Source organism: Microcaecilia unicolor, chromosome 1, assembly GCF_901765095.1.
Source record: "Microcaecilia unicolor chromosome 1, aMicUni1.1, whole genome shotgun sequence".
Taxonomy (NCBI): Eukaryota; Metazoa; Chordata; class Amphibia; order Gymnophiona; family Siphonopidae; genus Microcaecilia; species Microcaecilia unicolor.
In genome coordinates, this window is record NC_044031.1 from 106,940,186 (window position 1) to 106,958,716 (window position 18,531).

Below are 18,531 nucleotides of genomic sequence, written 5' to 3' on the forward strand. Positions count from 1 at the left end.
CATTGTGTTCATCTTTTCTTTCAGTAATTTGTAGCTAGATTGTTGCAACTTCTACTCCTGTATGACTTCCTGCTCAATGATTTTAATATTACAGTCTTCAATCAGAGAGTAATTTTCAGATTTACACAGTTATCCTTTATTTATTTATTTACTAGCCGTTAAGCCCGTAAAAACGGGCGAGTATTGCAGCCCTGCTCTCTCCCCTGGCCTCACCCCGTCCGCCGATCCTCCCCCCACCCAAATCCAACGACCCTCCTCTTTCCCTTGGCCTCCTCCCTCCCCCCATGTCCAGCAACCCTCCTCTGTGCCCTGCTCTCACCCCATCCAGGAACCATAGCCTCTCCCCCCTGCCCCCCCCCATGTCCAGCTACCCTCATCGCCGCCGCTCCCTCCCCCCTCCATGCCTGGCCCCCTGCACTGACCTGACAGCGCCTCTCACCTCCGTGTGAAAGCGCTACAGGCAGTAGCACAGATTGCTCTGCTGCTGCCTGCAGCGCTTCCACACGGAGGTGAGAGGCGCTGTCAGGTCAGTGCAGGGGGCCCGATACGGAGGGGGGCGGCAGCGGGGATGGGGGAGGGTGGAGGTTGTTTCGCGCGATGTTCCTTTCCAGGCGGCAGCGGTGGCTGACAATTCGACTCCGTTTCCCTCTCTGTTCCGCTCTCTGACATCATGACTTCTTGACGCGAGGGCGGGACAGAGAGGGAAGTCTGTACTGCGCATTTGCAAGTGAGTACGGTCACTTGCCATTTATATGTTTGATTGCATTTGTGTCCCACATTTCCCACCTTTTTGCAGGCTCAATGTGGCTTACATTATGCCGTAGTGGCGATCGTCATTTCCAGAATGAGAAATACAAAGTAGTATTGCATTAAAGTTCATAAATGATAGAGTAAATTATAGAGTAAGTTAGATAGTCAGTTCATTTCCGGCGAGAGAAATAAGATGATAGTGCGTTAACGTTCATTAGTGACAGAATGACTGAGGCAGTCAGGTTTTAAAGGACTTTGCCTTAATACATGGAGGCCCTAAGGTAAAACCTGCTAGTATATAAAAAATGAAATATACGCAAGTAGACTAGAATGCAAACTTTTACAGTCTGTGCTCTGATAGTGGCTGGACAGATTCAGTTTCACCTTCAGAAGGACAGTGCTGGGCAGAGTTCTACAGTCTGTGCCCTGAAAATGCCAAGGACAAATCAAGGCCAGGTATACATATAAAGTATCACATACCATATGTAATAAGTTTATCTTGTAGGGCAGACTGGATGGACTGTACAGGTCTTCATCTGCCATCATCTACTATGTTAATTTGCTGAAAACAACCTCCAGCACCACAGCTTTATTGAGGGACTGGTGTCTGCGCTGCTGCACAGAAACGAAGAGCTGCTGCAGATGTGAAGACGGATACTGTGATTTGAAATAGTGATAATATGTCTGTAAGGCTGAATACTCCCTCTTCTAAAGGATGTCACTCTGTTGCAGTTCCGTTATAACTTTGGCTGGATGAGCAAAGATCATATCTGCAGAGTTTTCTAGCAGTCTTGTGGCTGGAGGGACTCTACAAGCTGTAGCCTGAGCGTACAATCTAAGTTTGTACCTGAGGTAATGTAGGATTAGGTGACTTGTCCAAGATCATAAGGAGAAGCAATGGGATTTCAGCTCTAGCTTTTCTGGTTCTTACCCATTTACGTTATTTTTAAGAAGGTCTTAAAGACATGGTTGTTTCATAAATATTTATTAGGGAAGTAATTAAGAAGAGATATATATTGACATGTTAATGTTCACTTTAGAACAGGACAATCTTGTCTAATTATTGTTACATCCTAGGTTCTATCTCTTATAATTTAGTTTTCTTTGTTGTAACCCGCTATGAACTATTTTATTTGTATTAACAGGCTATACATGATCTAACTATAAGTGCTCTAACCACACATGTGATTCCCCCATCTCTCAGTGCAGAGTAAACTGCTGGAACCCCAGGTGGGTTCAGGTCGCGAGTAGGAATACATAGTGGTGGGTCAGTCAGTGTCTGTGAGTTTTGGGTCTTTATGAAACGTGCACAACATTCCCTGAAGCAGCTTTCTTAAAGTGAAACAGGGACCCAGGTTCAAATTGATGGTTATTTAATGGTTACCCTCTCCTGGAAAGAGAAGAATATTCACATGGAAAGTTATGTTGCACAATATGGACATTATAGAGGGACTTTAATGATTAAGCACCTCATTAATCATGTTGTGTGGTCTTTTTTATGACAGTATGTAAAAGTATTTAAAGGCATTGGGTTGTTGTTTTTTTAAACTATAACCAATGATAGTACTGGTTCGATCCCAGGACAAATGTTATAGGGTTAATGTCCAGCTGGTTTTGAGGTCTTTTTTTTTACTCCACAATTTTTAGATTAGATTGAATGAAAAAAAAAATCCTGGCACAATAGTCCTTTGACATAGAGTATTGAGCAATTTCTGGCTTATGAAAAATCCCATATATCATTACTGCACCAGGCCCCACTTCAACCTAAAGTCAGTGCTGCCTGTTAGTATCCTGTAACGCAGCTTGATAGGGGTTCCATCTGATGATGGGTCCCATGATTTCAGTCAGGTGTGCAATATTTCCAAGTTTCCTTCTTTCATGATGATGCAAGTACCCTAAAGGAAACATACTGTGCAGACTAGAAATTTGTTTTCAGCAACACAATGCTTACATGTTGACTCAGGGACTGTGGAGAGTGTTGGATGTAGGTAGGGGTAGGATAGCAGCTCCTCAATTTGAATCTGAGGCTCCCTTGAACCGGCACCCTGACCAGGGAGGTTTCGGCCTGCTTGCTGACATGTCCATGGCCTTGTTGCCATGTGAGATACGCCATCAGGAGCTGATGATGCTACTCAGGGATGTAAACTGCATGGTGGATGGTGTGATCCACTGGTATATACAGTTAGGTGCACAAACAATGGGGGTCACTCGTTTATGCACTCTTTCTTGTGCACTGAGAAAAGAAAAGCCTAAATATCTTCATTTTGAAGGGAGGGGGTTGTGTAAGAAGCATTAAAATGCAGAAGCGAAAAACAAAGGCAAAAACAGTGGTTCCTAAACTTGATCCTGGAGGCACTCCAGACAGTCAGGTTTTCAGGATGCCCACAATGAATATTCCTGAGAGAGATTTTCATGCAATGGAGGTAGTGCATGCAAATCTCTCTCATGAATATTCATTGTGGATATCCCAAACACCTGACTGGCTGGGGTGCCTCCAGGACCAGGTTTGGGAACCACTGGGCTAAAACATATCCTGAATAGCCATTGGCTGTTGTGAACTGTCCCATCAAAGTTTTTCTTTGCCTGTTGGAACCAGAAATGGGGAGGAGGAATCCTCTCTGGAAGGGCAGTTGAACTCTGCTTCAGAGGTTTCTTTGAGTCCAGAAGCTAGGTCTCCTCTGGTCTCCTCCTCCTTAGGTCAGCTGTGTTTAGTCCCCACCCCTTACTAACCCCTAGTTGGTTTTCTGCATAGGGTGGAGTAAGGATTGCCTTCCTTAGTACATCTATTGAGGAAACCCAGTTCAGTCTTCAAAAATTTGGAGGAAAAAAGTAAGAGAAATGCATTTCTTTGGGCTGTTTACATCAGCCACTTTTTCTCCATCATAGGTCCAAAAAAACCCTCCTTGGTTTCTCCTATCTAGTTTATTTAAAATTGTTCTCATCCTTGTTTTTCTGTTTGAAAAATATTATAATTAAAAATCTTAATTTAGAACTTCAACTTATCTTGTTTATCAAGAATGACTACAGGATACAAAATAAATCCATCCTAGAAGCTGGAAGCTTCAAGAAGTCTTTTCTCTGGCCAAGTTAAATGTCCAAATGCCACTTCAATTGTGCCAACATAACAACAGTAGAAATCCAAAAATCCGGATTGCTCGGGGATCGGGTCAGTCCAGATTTTTGAACTTTCCATATTCTCAGGCAGTACTTGTTACCAAGGAGCCAGCCCCCCCCCTTCCCTCCCCTCCCTCCCCTTAAGATCCGGTATCTTTCCCCTCACTCCCAGCCCTACTCACTTGCTCTTTGTTACAGGTACCTTTCCTGAAGTCTTTGGTGCGGCAGCGTCACTCACTGGCTGCCTCCGGCATGCAGTTGGCCTTTCTCCTCTGACCTGTCCCGCCCTTCTGATGCAACATTGGCCAATGTCTCACTACAAGCTGCTTCAGGGATTACTGAAATTATGTTAAAATGATGTTCCATTAGCTTCCATAGTCATTTGAAATATGGCTTGTACCTTTACCATTGACTCATAGCTTCAGAATGGTGAAGTGCTTTAAAGACAAGGCCCACTTAGCTCAATCTCCACCCCTTTTATTCAGTTTCATGTGATCAAAGGCAAAACAATCCAAGGTTTCAAAAGTATTCTGATACTGAATGCAATGCGAGTCCAGTGGTGTCTCATAGTAACATAGTAAATGATGGCAGATAAAGACCTGTATGATCCATCCAGTCTGAACAACAAGATAAACTCATTTTACATGGTATGCGATACTTTATATGTACACCCGAGTTTGATTTGTCCATGCCATTCTCAGGGCACAGACTGTAGAAGTCTGCCCAGCACTGTTCTTGTACTAAAAGTTCTGAAGCTAATGTCAAAGCCCCTTAAAATTTACACTGAAGCCCATCCATATCTATTCAGTCATGATCAGGACATAGACCATAGAAGTGTGCCCAGCACTGGTTTTGCTTCCCAATTACCGGCGTTGCCACCCAATCTCCGCTAAGATTCCCTGGATCCATTCCTTCTAAACAGGATTCCTTTGTGTTTATCCCATGCACATTTGAATTCCATTATCATCTCCACCACCTCCTGCAGGAGGGATAAAAACAGCAAATATATACATATATTTATGTGGGATATGGCTTAAGATGAATTAGCCTGAGTGACAAGGGACTGTAGGGGGAATTGAACCCAATAAGCAGAGAGCAAAGTCAGATGGACAAACCACTAGGCTACTCTTCTGGTTCTCCTTACATCAGTTTTTAATAGAACATTGAGATTATGATATCTGTGTTTGCAGAGTTCTTCTAGTCTTGCCAACATATATCTTATTACAGGGACATCTGGTGTTATAAACCAAGTGCTATTGCACAAGTCATAAAAGATTTTATCTAGGTGTGGGCAACAATTACAAATGTAATCCCCTGTTAGGTTGGGATTACTAGGAGAGTAAGTCCCTATAGAGAGTCACTGGGGGGAGAGACTTTGAGGTCCATGGGTGGGAGGAAGCCCAGCCCAAGGGGAGTAGTTTTGGAATAAAATGCAGAGAAGTAGTGACCTGAGACTGAAGAGTGGCTGGGGAGGAGATTGGAAAAAGAGAAAGAGGAGTGTCTGCCCTTTAGAGGGGTCTTTGATTGCATGATTGTTCCCTGCCACTGACCTGGAGGAGTAAGGGGAAACCCATTTAAGAGAATTAAAACCACTGGCTGTAAAGAGGAGTTGTGGCTGAACAAAGCAACAACTGTGATAGAGGAGAGCTATGGGTAGGCAGAGGAAAGACCCTGCCTGGGAGCGTGAGATTGGAGCCAGGGAGTGCCCATCCCAGGACCAGCTGATCCAATGCAAAGGTCACCTTGGAGGGAGGTCAGGCCATGGAACATCTGGACCTGTAGAAATGAGAGGTGCACAGCCTTTGGGACATTATTCTCTGCTGAAAAGACTCTGTACATAAATACAAGGAAGGAGAGTACAGGAGTTCCCTTGGGGGAATTCCAGAAGGATTGTGGTTTTAAAAGACTTGCCTTAAGTGTTGGACAATTGATCCTGGTTGATGTTCCTGATTTTTCAGAGCTGAAGAATAAATAGTTTGAGTTTGTATGAACTGCTGACCTCCAGAGTGGTTTTTGGACATGATAGAATATAAAAGTCTCCCAAGCCTGCCTAATTTAACAGCCAACCTTGATTCCCACAGTCTGCATTTGGACATATTTTGGGTTTCCTGGGGAAGAAGAGGGTAATCCCACCTGCTAACGCTTCTTTCCCCAGGTGGAGGCACTGAGCGCCAGGTGAGAAAAGGGTCCGATGGAGACTGCCTTCGGGAGGCTCCAACCAAGTTGGATCCTGAACCCCAGAAGTGCCCTGAGCAGAGGTGTTACACAAATTTTAATCAAAATTAATTGTGGTATTAAACATTTTAATTACATGATTAATCACACTTCTGGGCTGGATGGCAGGTACTAGTAAATTTCCACTGCACAGACTGTATGGAAATTTTTTAAATCTACTGAATATTATGAAAAGTTGCATGCACACACTCCCTTCCCACAGCATATTGCATCCTTCCCCCCCATCCCTTAAATTGGACTATCCTACTATATAAATGAAGAGTGACCGACGTGCCGCACATGCACGTCACGTCACAGATCACTCCCGACGTGGTTAGAGGCAGGGCAGACCAGAACGCGAGCCAGTACGAGAGTCCCACAATATTGCATTGTTAAGACAGGTATGACAAAAGCATCGCTTATCAACGGATACACTCTGGAGCTGTATTCTCTGCCAAGCATATTTTCAACTTGATTAATAAATATTGGACTTCTCAGCTTCCTATGTTCCAGGAACCGCACTATTTACCTACGGGCGGCAAACTTTCAGGTTTTCTACAGCCGCCGCGAGTCCGAGGAGCCAAACACGTCGTCATCTGACATGGAAGCTGACGGTTGCCTAGCGACGCGCAATAATCTTTCCGTCAGTGACTTCTCAGCCCCATTACCCCATTACAGGCTCGGAGGGCGTGTATAATCACAGTGCCGGATCAGGATTGGAGAACTCGGACTGGTGGGAAGTAGCATTGTACAAAAACCAGAGGGAGAGAGGACTGGAATCAACAGGATGTGCTCAGCTTTGAGATTGTGGTCAGAAATGTACCATATAGATCTCTCCTATCCGTTTTCTCCTCCATTAGCCTCCTTCCTTAGCGCACTTATGATTGTATAGGTTGCCCTTGCGGAAGTTACATCAGAGGGCAGGACAGAGTGGGAAGGCCGGCCGATGAAGCAATTTTTTCTTCTTTTACTCTCAGACGTGAGCAGCGGGCCTCCGCTTCGTAGAATTTTTTAAAATGCTGGGTCAGGTGCCGGCCGGGTCGGGTGGCAGGAGGGTCGTCTGGTGGTATGGAGTAGCGGAGGGACCCTGTAGGTTAGCTCGGGGGAGGGGGGCTCAGATGGGAGGGGGGGCTCAAATGGATATGGGTGGCTGGAGAGAGGGGGAGCAGGGGAACGAGGAGAGTCACTGGACATGGGTGGAGGGCAAGGGGGACTGGGGGGGTTGTTTGCTGGATGACTGGACATAGGTTAAGGGCAGGGGGAACAGGAGGGTCGCTGGACATGGGTGGATGGAGGGGAGGGGGTTTCTGAACATAGGTGGATGGCAGGCAGGACAGGAGGGTCGCTGGACATGGGTGGATGGAGGGGAGGGGGGACAGGAGGGTCGCTGGACATGGGTGGATGCAGGGGAGGGGGTTTCTGAGCATAGGTGGAGGGCAGGGAGGACAGGAGGGTCACTGGACATGGGTGGATAGAGGAGAGGGAAGGGAGAGAGAGAGAAGAAATGCTGGACATGGGTGGATGGAGGGGAGGGTTGCTTGCTGGACATGGGTGGATGGAGGGGAGGGCAGGGGGAGAGGAGGTTTACTGGACATGGGTGGATGGAGGAGAGGGCAGGGAGAGAGCAGAAATGCTGGACATGGGTGGATGGAGGGGAGGGCTGCTAGACATGGGTGGATGGAGGAGAGAGAAGAAATGCTGGACATGGATGGAGGCAAGGGAAGAGTGAGGAAGGAGGCAAGGGAAGAGTGAGGAAGGAGATAAGGGAAAAGGAAGAGAGGAGAAAAACTGCACATGGATGTAGAAAATAGGCAGAAGCTGGATCCACTGGACAGTCAAGTCTGCGGAGGACCCAGCTTTTATTTACGGATGTAGGGCAAGAAATGAAGAAGAAAGGCGGAAAGTAAAGAAATAAATGGAAAGGAAGCCCTGGAAACGGAGTTAAGAGGACAGATAGCAGCAGAATTGGATACTGGGCCAGCATGATCAGAAAAACAAAGTCGCCAGACAACAAAGGTAGAAAAAATCCTTTTATTTTCATTTTAGTGTCTGGAATATGCCCAATTTGAGAATTTACATCTGCTGTCTTATTTTGCACTGGGTATACTGGAGCAACAGCTTACAGAAATTATTTATAATGAAAAAAAAATTACATTTTTTCTCCTGTACTAGTATAATATTTTCAATGATGTCTGTTTATATGTGCTGTGGCTAACGTGGGGGTGGTTATAATAGGGGTGGAGTCATATGTGGTGACTCCGCCCACAATGAGTACCGGCACCTTTTTTTCTACAAAAAAAGCACTGTGCATACCTGTGCTGGCGGGGGACCCCAATCCCCGCCAGCCGAAGTCCTCTTCTCGGCCACACGGCGTGGATGAATGATCTGATCAAGTTGCAATCTGTGTGCGTGTGTCTGACGTCAGATATGGCACACACACAGATTCAAACTTGATCAGATCATTCGTCCACGCCGTGCGGCCGAGAAGAGGACTTCGGCTGGTGGGGGTTGGGGGTCCCCGCCATCACAGGTACGCGGCAGCGGTGGGGGAGGGTTGGCAGGAAGGGGGGCTCGAGAGGGTCGCGGCAGGGGGGTCCAGGGGTCTGGAAATCGGGGGGGGGGGGGAGAGGTGGGGTTTGGAACACCTGTACAAAAACTAGGAAAAAAAAGCGGAGGTTATTTTGTGGTCTAAGAAAGAGAAAGATTGTATATAATCTATTTATCTAGTTGAGATTGTTTTCCTCTAATATTGTATTACTGTACAGTCATCTCTGTATTACTGTTTGCAAGTGACCCTAAAATGAAAAATTATAAATAAATGATTTTTAAAAAAGCGGGGGGACGACCCTGGAACACGGAGGGAGGGGGGTGACGACGACCCTGGAACACGGAGGAAGGGGTGACACTGGAACTGGGAGGGAGGGGGGGGGCCCTGGCACACACTCTCACACACACTCTCGCACCCAGTCTCAGTCTCTCTCTCTCTCACACACACACACGTACACATTCACTCTCTCTCACACACTCTCTGAAACATACACACTTTGTGTCAGAAACGGGCCTTTTTTACTAGTAAAAATATTTTAAAACACCCAAACTCACTAAGCACATGGAAAGCTATGTGCACAAATGCTTGTAGTCTTAGTAAAAAGGTTCAAGACTTGCAAGCCCTGATGTTTGAAGAAAACTTGGATATTGTTGCTATTACGGAGACGTGGTTCAACGATTCTCATGAATGGGATGTGACCGTACCGGGCTATAATCTTTTTAGGAAGGATAGAGAGGGCCGAAGAGGTGGAGGAGTAACTCTGTATGTGAGAGAGAATATCAGAGCAGCTGAAATGTGGGGAACCTGGGGAAAAGAAGAAGCTTTGTGGATTGTCCTGGAAAGAGAAGACGGAACCTGTATCCACATGGGAATTATCTACAGACCTCCTGCACAAACGGAGAAGTTAGACAAGGATCTGATAGAAGATATTCAAAAGATTGGTATGAAAGGGGAGGTGCTACTGTTTGGGAGATTTCAATATGTCTGACGTGGATTGGAACGTCTGCGGAATCGGAAAGAAGTAGGGAGATTTTGTATGCCTGTCAAAAGTGCCTTGCTCAGACAAATGGTGATGGAACCCACGAGGGAAGGGTCAATGCTGGATCTAGTGCTCACTAATGGAGGTAGTGTTTCTGATATCCAAGTGGGTGCCCACCTATGTAATAGTGATCATCACACTGTATGGTTTGATATGAAGGCGGAGTGCGGACGCACAAAACTCAAAGTACTGGATTTCAGACATACTGATTTTGATAAAATGGAGGAATACCTGAAGAAGGAGCTGTTGGCGTGGGAAAACAGTGGTCCAAGCTAAAGGCTGCTATAAATATGGCAACTGATCTTTTTGTGAGGAAAGTAAACAAAAACGAGACACAGGAAGCCTATATGGTTCTCCAAACAAGTAGCTGAAAAAATAAGAGCAAAAGAGGCTTTGTTCAAGAAATACAAAAGAACACAATGAGAGGATCACGGAAAAGATTATTGGATTAAACTGAAAGAAGTGAAGAGGGAAATACGGCTAGCGAAAGCGTGAGCGGAAGAAAAAAATGGCTAAAGATGTAAAGAGAGGCGACAAGACTTTTTTCAGATATATTGGAGAAAGGAGAAGAGATAGGAATGGAATTGCGGGACTGAAAGATAATGAGAATGGCTATGTGGGGAGTGATGAAGATAAAGCGAACATGCTAAACAATTATTTCTCTTTGGTGTTCATGGAGGAAAATCCTGGAGAAGGACCACGGTTGGCTGCCGAGGGAACGTCTGGGAATGGAGTGAATACTGTGCCGTTTACGGAGGAAAGTTTATAAACAGCTGGAGAATCTGAAGGTGAACAAAGCTATGGGGCCGGATGGGATACATCCCAGGATACTGAAGGAGCTCAGAGAGGTCCTGGCAGGACCTCTTAAAGATTTATTTAATAGATCTTTAGAGACTGGAGAGGTTCCGCGAGATTGGAGACGAGCGGATGTGGTTCCTCTTCACAAAAATGGAGACAGGGAAGAAGTGGGAAACTACACACTGGTAAGTCTCATGTCGATGGTAGGAAAAATAATGGAGTCGCTGCTGAAAGAAAGGATAGTTAACTTTCTAGAAACCGACGGGTTACAGGACCGAGGCAACATGGCTTTACCAAAGGAAAATCCTTCCAAACTAATCTTATTGACTTTTTTGACTGGGTGACCAAAGAACTGGATGAGGGATGTAAGCTAGATGTAATCTACTTGGACTTCAGCAAAGCCTTTGATACGGTCCCCCACAGAAGACTCGTGAATAAGCTGAAAGGGTTGAACTTAGGACCGAAAGTGGTGAACTGGATAAGAAACTGGTTGACCGACAGGTGGCAGAGGGTGGTGGTAAATGGAATCCACTCAGAAGAAAGGAAGGTGAGCAGTGGAGTTCCTCAGGGGTCGGTGCTGGGGCCTATTCTGTTTAATATATTTGTGGGAGATATTGCTGAAGGGTTGGAAGAAAAGGTGTGCCTTTTTGCAGATGACACAAAAATAGCCAATACATTAGATACCCTGGAGGGAGTAGAAACGATGAGAAGGGATCTCCGAACGTTAGAAGAATGGTCGAGGGTCTGGCAGTTAAAATTTAATAGTAAACACTTCCGGGGTGTAAATAATCCTTCAGGTTTTCTTCTCCACTTAGTGTACACTAACAAAACCCTAATAACATGAAAATATAAAAATATATCTACTACAGTGCTGTGTGTAAAAAAACGAAAAGAAAATAATTTTTTTTATTGTTATTATTTGCAAGTAGTGCTCAGTGAGTTGGCAACCACCACTAGACTGACTAGCAGCCTTAAATGTGTTGTACCCAATAGTCATAGCACTATACCTCCTACCTGCCTGAGATGTTATACTTAGCAACTATTGATGATATAAAAATTCCTTGTCCCAAACTGAAAATGCAGTTGAAAACCACTTATCTTAGTGCTTTGCAGGTAGATTCAGCTGTGGCTGGTGGGAGTCCCAGTCGCTTAAAAATCGTGCCGTGAAACAAAATAATGTGGAGCTTTTGAACCAGTTCCCTGTTGTTATATGTCCTTGGTTCCCTACATGCAAGCATGTTTCGCCGTAGCGTCATCAGGGGAACGCCATTCTAAAATAAAAATGACGTTTACCAAAAAGTAATTCAAGAGCAATAATTGTATTTAATGCTATATAACAGTCTTATTATATGTGTTTTTAATCTCTTCCTTGCTATCACCTAAATAGTACATCGCAGTGTATAACGGCTACCTTCAGGCAGGAACAGCACAATCTCCTCTCACACGTTCGGCCAGAACGCCGGAATATGCGCAGTAGTTGTATTCACGTTCAGCCAGAATGCCGGAATATGCGCAGTAGTTGTATTCTCTTAACTCCACCTACCCTTTTAAATGTTAAGGAGGTGTGTCAAACCCCACCAATCAATTTCCTTGTTGAGTCCTAAAGGGGTTACCGTTCGCCACTGAAAAATGAGGCGCTGCTCCTTTTGTATTAATACTGACACTATATCACCCTTAAATTTCAAAGGCAGTTGGCCACATTTTCTATTATACAGTATGACCTTTATACACAGGTTTCTTGGCAGACCTCTTGTTTGTCAAAATATTTTCTCAGCCAAGGAGTAGCCTAGTGATTACAACACTTAACTCAGCACTTCTGTAAGCACTTCCCTGTCTGATTTTGGCTGAGATATTTTAATATCTTTTGGGGCTCATTTTCAAAGCACTTTTGACTTGCAAAGTTCCATAGGTTACTATGTAATTTTGTAATTGTAAGTGCTTTGAAAATATACCTCTTTGTCTCTGTTGATCAGGCAGTAATAAGCATAATATTCCTTGCTCCATTCTCTCCGTTCCTTCTGGGCATTTGTAATCAGTCCCATTCCCAGAAATATATTATCCAGCCATCCAGGCTAATAGTTGTGCAGTATCTTAGAGAAAAGAGATGTCTTGGAGAAAATGAGCTATGTTTTTTTTTTTTTTTAATTTATTTATAAGTTTACAAGTGTTATAACAATCAAAGTATATTAAGTGATATTACACACAACCTAAACACTCAAGTCCACATTATTGGAATCCAAGATTAAATGAGAAAATGAGGAATATAAAGCAAAATTCTATAAGGTAATATTGTACCTAAGAAAGGGCTGGTAATTATTAAATGAGTCTAGTTAACCTCCTAAAGATCTTTTAGACGCGACAAAAGATAATAGATGAGAGGATTCTATAAACACATATTTAACTGCATTGTATCTTATTATACATTTACTAGTAAAAGAGGCCCGTTTCTGAGCAAATGAAATGGGCACTAGCAAGGTTTTCGTCGCCAACCCCTTCGTTGTTCTGCCATTGCTCCACCCTCAACGTCATGACGTTTGACGCGAGGGCGGGGCCCAGAGCGATTTTGCAACCCCCCCCCCCCCCCCGGCCTCCCTCCCTGTGAACCCCTTCGTTGTTCTGCCATCAAGGATTTCGTCGGCAACACCCCTCCTCCCTGCCTCCCTCCCTCCCTGCCAACCCCTTCGTTGTTCTGGCATTGCTCCGCCCTCAATGTCATGACGTTTGACGCAAGGGCAAGGCCCGGAGCGATGTCCCACCTCCCTGCCTCCCTCCCTGCAAACCCCTTCGTTGTTCTGCCATTGCTCCGCCCTCGAGGGCGGGGCCCGGAGCGATTTTGGTGGCTTCACTACCACGAACCTTCGAACCTTTTTGAAGGAAGTCAGGGCTTGGCTTCACTGACGTCACTGTCTTCAGAACGTTGAGGGTGAGTTTTATATATATATAGATAAGGAAACCTTAAGAAGAATGTACCCCCTATTTGCAAAACTGCAGGCTTCAACATCAAAAACTGTTTTCGCCTTCGCTGAGTTTGCCTTGAAACATCAGGAAAAAGCAAAATTTTTAAGCCTAGAAATAGCTTCTCTCTATTCTTGAAAAACATATGAAATAATCACTGTTTATCAGGTAGCAAAGCCACGGTTGCTACCAATGTAGCTGCCGTGGCTAAATCTGATTCCGTGGTGTCCAACAAAGCAGATACATCAAGGGAATGTTATTGTTGTTGTTGTTGTTGGTCTAATGTCTTCTTCGGCAAATAATATACTTGAGTAAAAGGAGGCAAATTCTCTTCAGCTATGTGTTTTCTTATTGATTGTTATGATTATCAATTTTACAGATCCCAGATGATTGGCCTGGGTATGAACTGGATTTATTTACATTTCCACGCCACTACTCTGAAGATTTGGAATGTGTGTTTATACCTCACGGTATCATCACGGACAGGTAATTATATTCTTTTACATTTCCCAGCTTAATTGCAGCAAAGTTATCCTGTGTCCCTGTAATACAGTAGTTGTCCTTTTCACAAAAATTGACAGGCAAGTAAAAGGTAATGGGGCAAAAGGAATTGCTAGTATAAATGTATTTGTCACAGAGCAGCCTGGCAGTGCAGGTGGTACTGGAAATCAGGAAGGCAGGTAGAATCCTCAACGGTGAGGAAGGGAAGGTAAAGTCGGAAATCATGTAAGGTCTGTGACATTGGAGTGGTAAGCTGACAAACTAGAGCGTGACCTGGGTGCACCCTGCAGTTGCTGCTGGATCTTCTAATCCGCTCTAGGGGTCTTTTCAGAATTGTTGCTAGAGGGCCCATAAGTTGAATTTCTGCCTGTACCTAGACATCTTTATCACTGACAGATTTTAACATTTAGGAAAGTCTCCCTCAAGTTCACTTGATTTGCCTCAATAGACTTCAGGCTGTAATTAAAAGAGAGGTTATTCCTGGCCAGCCAGTCGCAATGCATAGCACTGTCATGTGGAAGGTCCTCAGTTCCCTCCTTTGAGTGCTAAACTTGGGATTGGAGATTTACATTCACAGCCCCCAAGGAGGGGCAAGGTTTTCATTGCTCAACGATAGTACCTACTCAGCACATAAGAGGGGCTATATAGAGACTAGCGCAATGATTCTCAAACCTGTCCTGGGGGGCCATCAGCCAGTTAGGTTTTCAGGATATCCCTAATGAATATGCATGGAAGAGATTTGCATATAATAGAGGTGACAGGCATTCAAACCTTTCTCATGCATATTCATTAGGGTTTTACTGAAAATCCAACTGGGTGGCAGTCCTCCAGGGCAGGTTTGAGAACCACTGATCTAGAGTACCATGCTTTTTACAGGTTGTTTAATAATGTAATACTTTGGGAATAAAGGTTTGGAAACCTGAATGACTGAGTGCCTCCAGGATAAGGTTTGGGAACCACTGTTTTACACCCTGGTACCGTCTTCACATTTTTTTTAAAATTCAGCATTGTTTGTTGGATTTTAACAAAAGGAAATAAGAAAACACATTTTACCTATGACAACAACAAAAAATTTGCATACCAATCAAAAATCTAAAAAAAAAAAAAGACAGGAAAATACAAATTATAAACGTACAATAGGTTAAAGAAAAAAAAAGAAGCCAGAACAAAAACTAAGCAAACCCCAAGCATTGTACTTCAAGTCAGTTCAGCCAAGATGGCTTATCGCTCGGATTATCTTTAGCACAGAAGTTATGTCCCGGTTCTCATGAGCTGACCAACTTTGGATTTAGTGGCAGTGACTGCTGGAACTGTCAGGCATGGTGGTAGCGTGAGAACGAGCTCTTGCTCAGCTCAGAAAAGAAGACTTTCCCTCTCTGGCCAGGATTTCTATCTGAATCATTGGACTCTAAGCAATCATGACCCAGTATAGAGACAAACCAAAGGGAGGCAAGAAAAATCTTCCACAAAGAAGCACAACAATACCACGAGAGCGGAAGATGCCAAACACAATCTCCAGTGGATCAAGAAAAAGTTTAGGGCCCTGTTTATTAAACTGCGCTGTAGGCGCACAAACTTTTTAGCATACGCTAAAAAGACACCCCCTCATATTCCTATGGGTGTTTCTATTGTTAGCGTGTGCTAAAACGTTTGTGCAGCTACAGCGTGGCTTAGTAAACAGGGCCCTTATTGTCCAAACAGTACAGAACAAGCGCTGACAGAACCATCATGGGCCATGTTTCAGCCCCCAGCCTTTTTCAGGGGTCTTATTGGTTAACTGCAAAATCAGGACACAGTACAATGAATCTCAGTCAGTCATTCACAAAGTTGAAAACGCCAACATAACAGTGATCTGGTGGTTGGGAGGCGGGGCTAGTGCTGGGCACACTTATACGGGCTGTGCCGGGGCTGGTGGTTGGGAGGCGGGGATAGTGCTGGGCAGACTTATACGGTCTGTGCCAGAGCTGGTGGTTGGGAGGCGGGGATAGGGCTGGCCAGACTTATACAGTCTGTGCACTGAAGAGGACAGTACAAATAAAAAAAGTAGCACATATGAATTTATCTTCTTGGGCAGACTGGATGGACCGTGCAGGTCTTTTTCTGCCATCATCTACTATGTTTACTATGTTTATGAATGACTGAGTTTCATTGTACTGCGTCTTGATTTTACAGTTAACTGGGGTATGAGGGGATGGGGAGTGACAGTTACAAACAGTTTTTTCACTCAGATGAACATTGTTTAGCTGTGTAAAACATTTCAGCGTTTGCCCTCCTTAATATATTGTTACAGAATAATAGAACATGTTTCATGGTAACAAATGCCAGTAATATTCTGCTGGTTCCAGGCATTTTTCAGAATGTAATTTCTTCAGTTCCTGATTTCATGTTGTAGATTTTGTATTTACCAGTTTTAACTCTGCTTTTAGTCCATCATACAGGGAGTAATTTTGGCTCATTATTTAAAGGAACTTACAGTCTCCACCTGGACTAGCATGCTGCACACCCTATGATTTAGACCAGTCTCCCATATCTTACTTGACTGTACATTTTATTTGCCTTCGGTTTAACCACCCATCTGTTTATCCCAATTGACTTTGTACCACCCATCTGGTCGCTGTCTATATGTGTGCACTTGGCCCCAGGCTACATAATAATAATGTTTCATCATATTGTAGGAACAGCATTAACATTATATCTATATTATTCAAATGTTCTAATGTGTGCTTATTAGTTGTTTATTTGATATTATGCTGACATATAGTATCGTATCTATGTTGCTTGAACATTCTTTCATGCCCTCTATTATGGTATCATTTGAATTCTGCTGACAGTTACTAAATGTTGTTATATGATTGTTCTCCACTGCTGTTAAATTTCTGATAGTGTATTATGTTTGTTCTATTACTAGGATTCAATTGGCCATCTTCAAGTTTACCTCATTGTGGGATCCTTTTATCAAGCTGTGGGAAAAAGAGGAGCTGCAGTAGCGGCAGGTGCCATTTTTCCCACGCACCAGGGCCCTTTTTACTGCAGCGGATAAAAATCCCCCCAAAATAATGGCCACGCGGTAAGATAACTCTTGCCATGTGGCCATGCAGCGGGGAGCACTTACTTCCACACATTGAGGTGGCAGTTAGGGCTCCCAAAGTAACCCATTAAATAAATAAAATATTTAGGGGGCGATTCTGTAACGGTGCTAGCATTTAGGGACCATATTTGCACAGGCAGTATTCTATAAGAGTACTTATATGTAAGTGAGCCAGTGTCAGTGCACACACACCAGGTCTGTGGCAGGCGTAAAGGCGTGCGCCTAAATTCAACCTTTATGCACATAATTTACAGTATTCTCTAAGAAGCCTGTTTAAGTGCCGCCCTGCCTGTGATACATGGATGCCCTTCCCCTGTGAGCATCCCCCTTGCATTTATATATGTGCTGGGCTATTTTAACGCATAATTACAGAATAGTCTTTGAGTGTGCTACTGTCATTTTGGCCCTTAAGTGTATGCTTACCCATGAGAATTGCAGTATTCTATAAATTTAAGTGCATAAATGGCATTTAAATTTAAGTGACCTATCAACTCCACAAGTGTGGCCACATACAGTCACTAAGAATATAAGAGTAGCCATCCTGGGTCAGACCAGTGGTCCATCTAGCCCAGTATCCTTTTTTCCAAACAGTGGCCAAGCCAGGCCACAACTACCTGGCAGAAACCCAAATCGTGGCAATACTTCATACTACAAATTCCAGGGCAAGCAGTTGGTTCTCATGTCTGTTGTGCGGTAAATGTCCTGCAATTGGCCGGTTTTGGTCGGCCATTGTAAGCTATATTTCAACCTTAACAGGTCGTACTCTGTTACACTCACCGGTGATTCTGCTTCTGGGTTGGCAGGGGATTGCCAGAGTAAGTATTAGAGGGGTCACATTGCTTATCAGGAAATTGTGCCTTGTGGGCTGAAAATGTGTTTTGCAATCTTCAACTTGATGAAGTGCCTTCCATTTGGAAGTGGCAGAATCGAGTTCATCAGTTATTAGTGTGGGAAGCATAGGAAGCACGTAGCTCCCTCAAGTGTAAACAACGCTTTTTGTTGGTTTGGGATTGCTATATTCAACACATGACACCACAGGAAAAAAGTCTCCGTTTGAATACCTTTATAACTTGATCTCATGAGAACCATTGGTACTTGGTTTTCTTGCTGATACATTAGCTGTACATTCAGTTCTTTGTCCCTTTCTGAGTCACCGACGACCGTAAGAACCAAGGTTGTCGGTGATTGTGTTTTTGTTTTGTAATAGAGAGGGGGAGGAGGGGTTATGATTAAAAGATGGTGAAGCCTGTTTTATTTGTAGGATGTTATTCACTTACTGGCTGGTGTTCTTGTCTTCTTACCACTCGCTAAACAGGAAGTACCAGTGGTACTTCCCACCCCTAGCGTGCCATCGTATCCGGCGCTACAAAAATATGTTTATTTTTGTTGCACCACAGTGTACCCGGTGGTAATCAGGCAGTGCCGCGCGCTGCCCGGTTACAGCCGGGTTAGCACAGGAGCCCTTACCCACCACCTCAGTGGGTGGCGGTAAGGGCCCCCCCCCCCCAAATGGCTGCATTGCAA

General features: G+C 44.2%; 1 protein-coding gene across 1 annotated transcript in view; it reads left to right on the top strand.

Moving 5' to 3' along the window:
* The window catches only part of PRTFDC1 (phosphoribosyl transferase domain containing 1), a 147,898-nt gene that overhangs the window by 9,964 nt on the left and 119,403 nt on the right, over nt 1-18,531 (top strand). Inside the window, exon 2 of the mRNA XM_030199290.1 lies at nt 13,798-13,904. Within this exon, the coding sequence (XP_030055150.1) occupies nt 13,798-13,904 (107 nt within the window). The remainder of the gene's footprint in view (nt 1-13,797; nt 13,905-18,531) is intronic.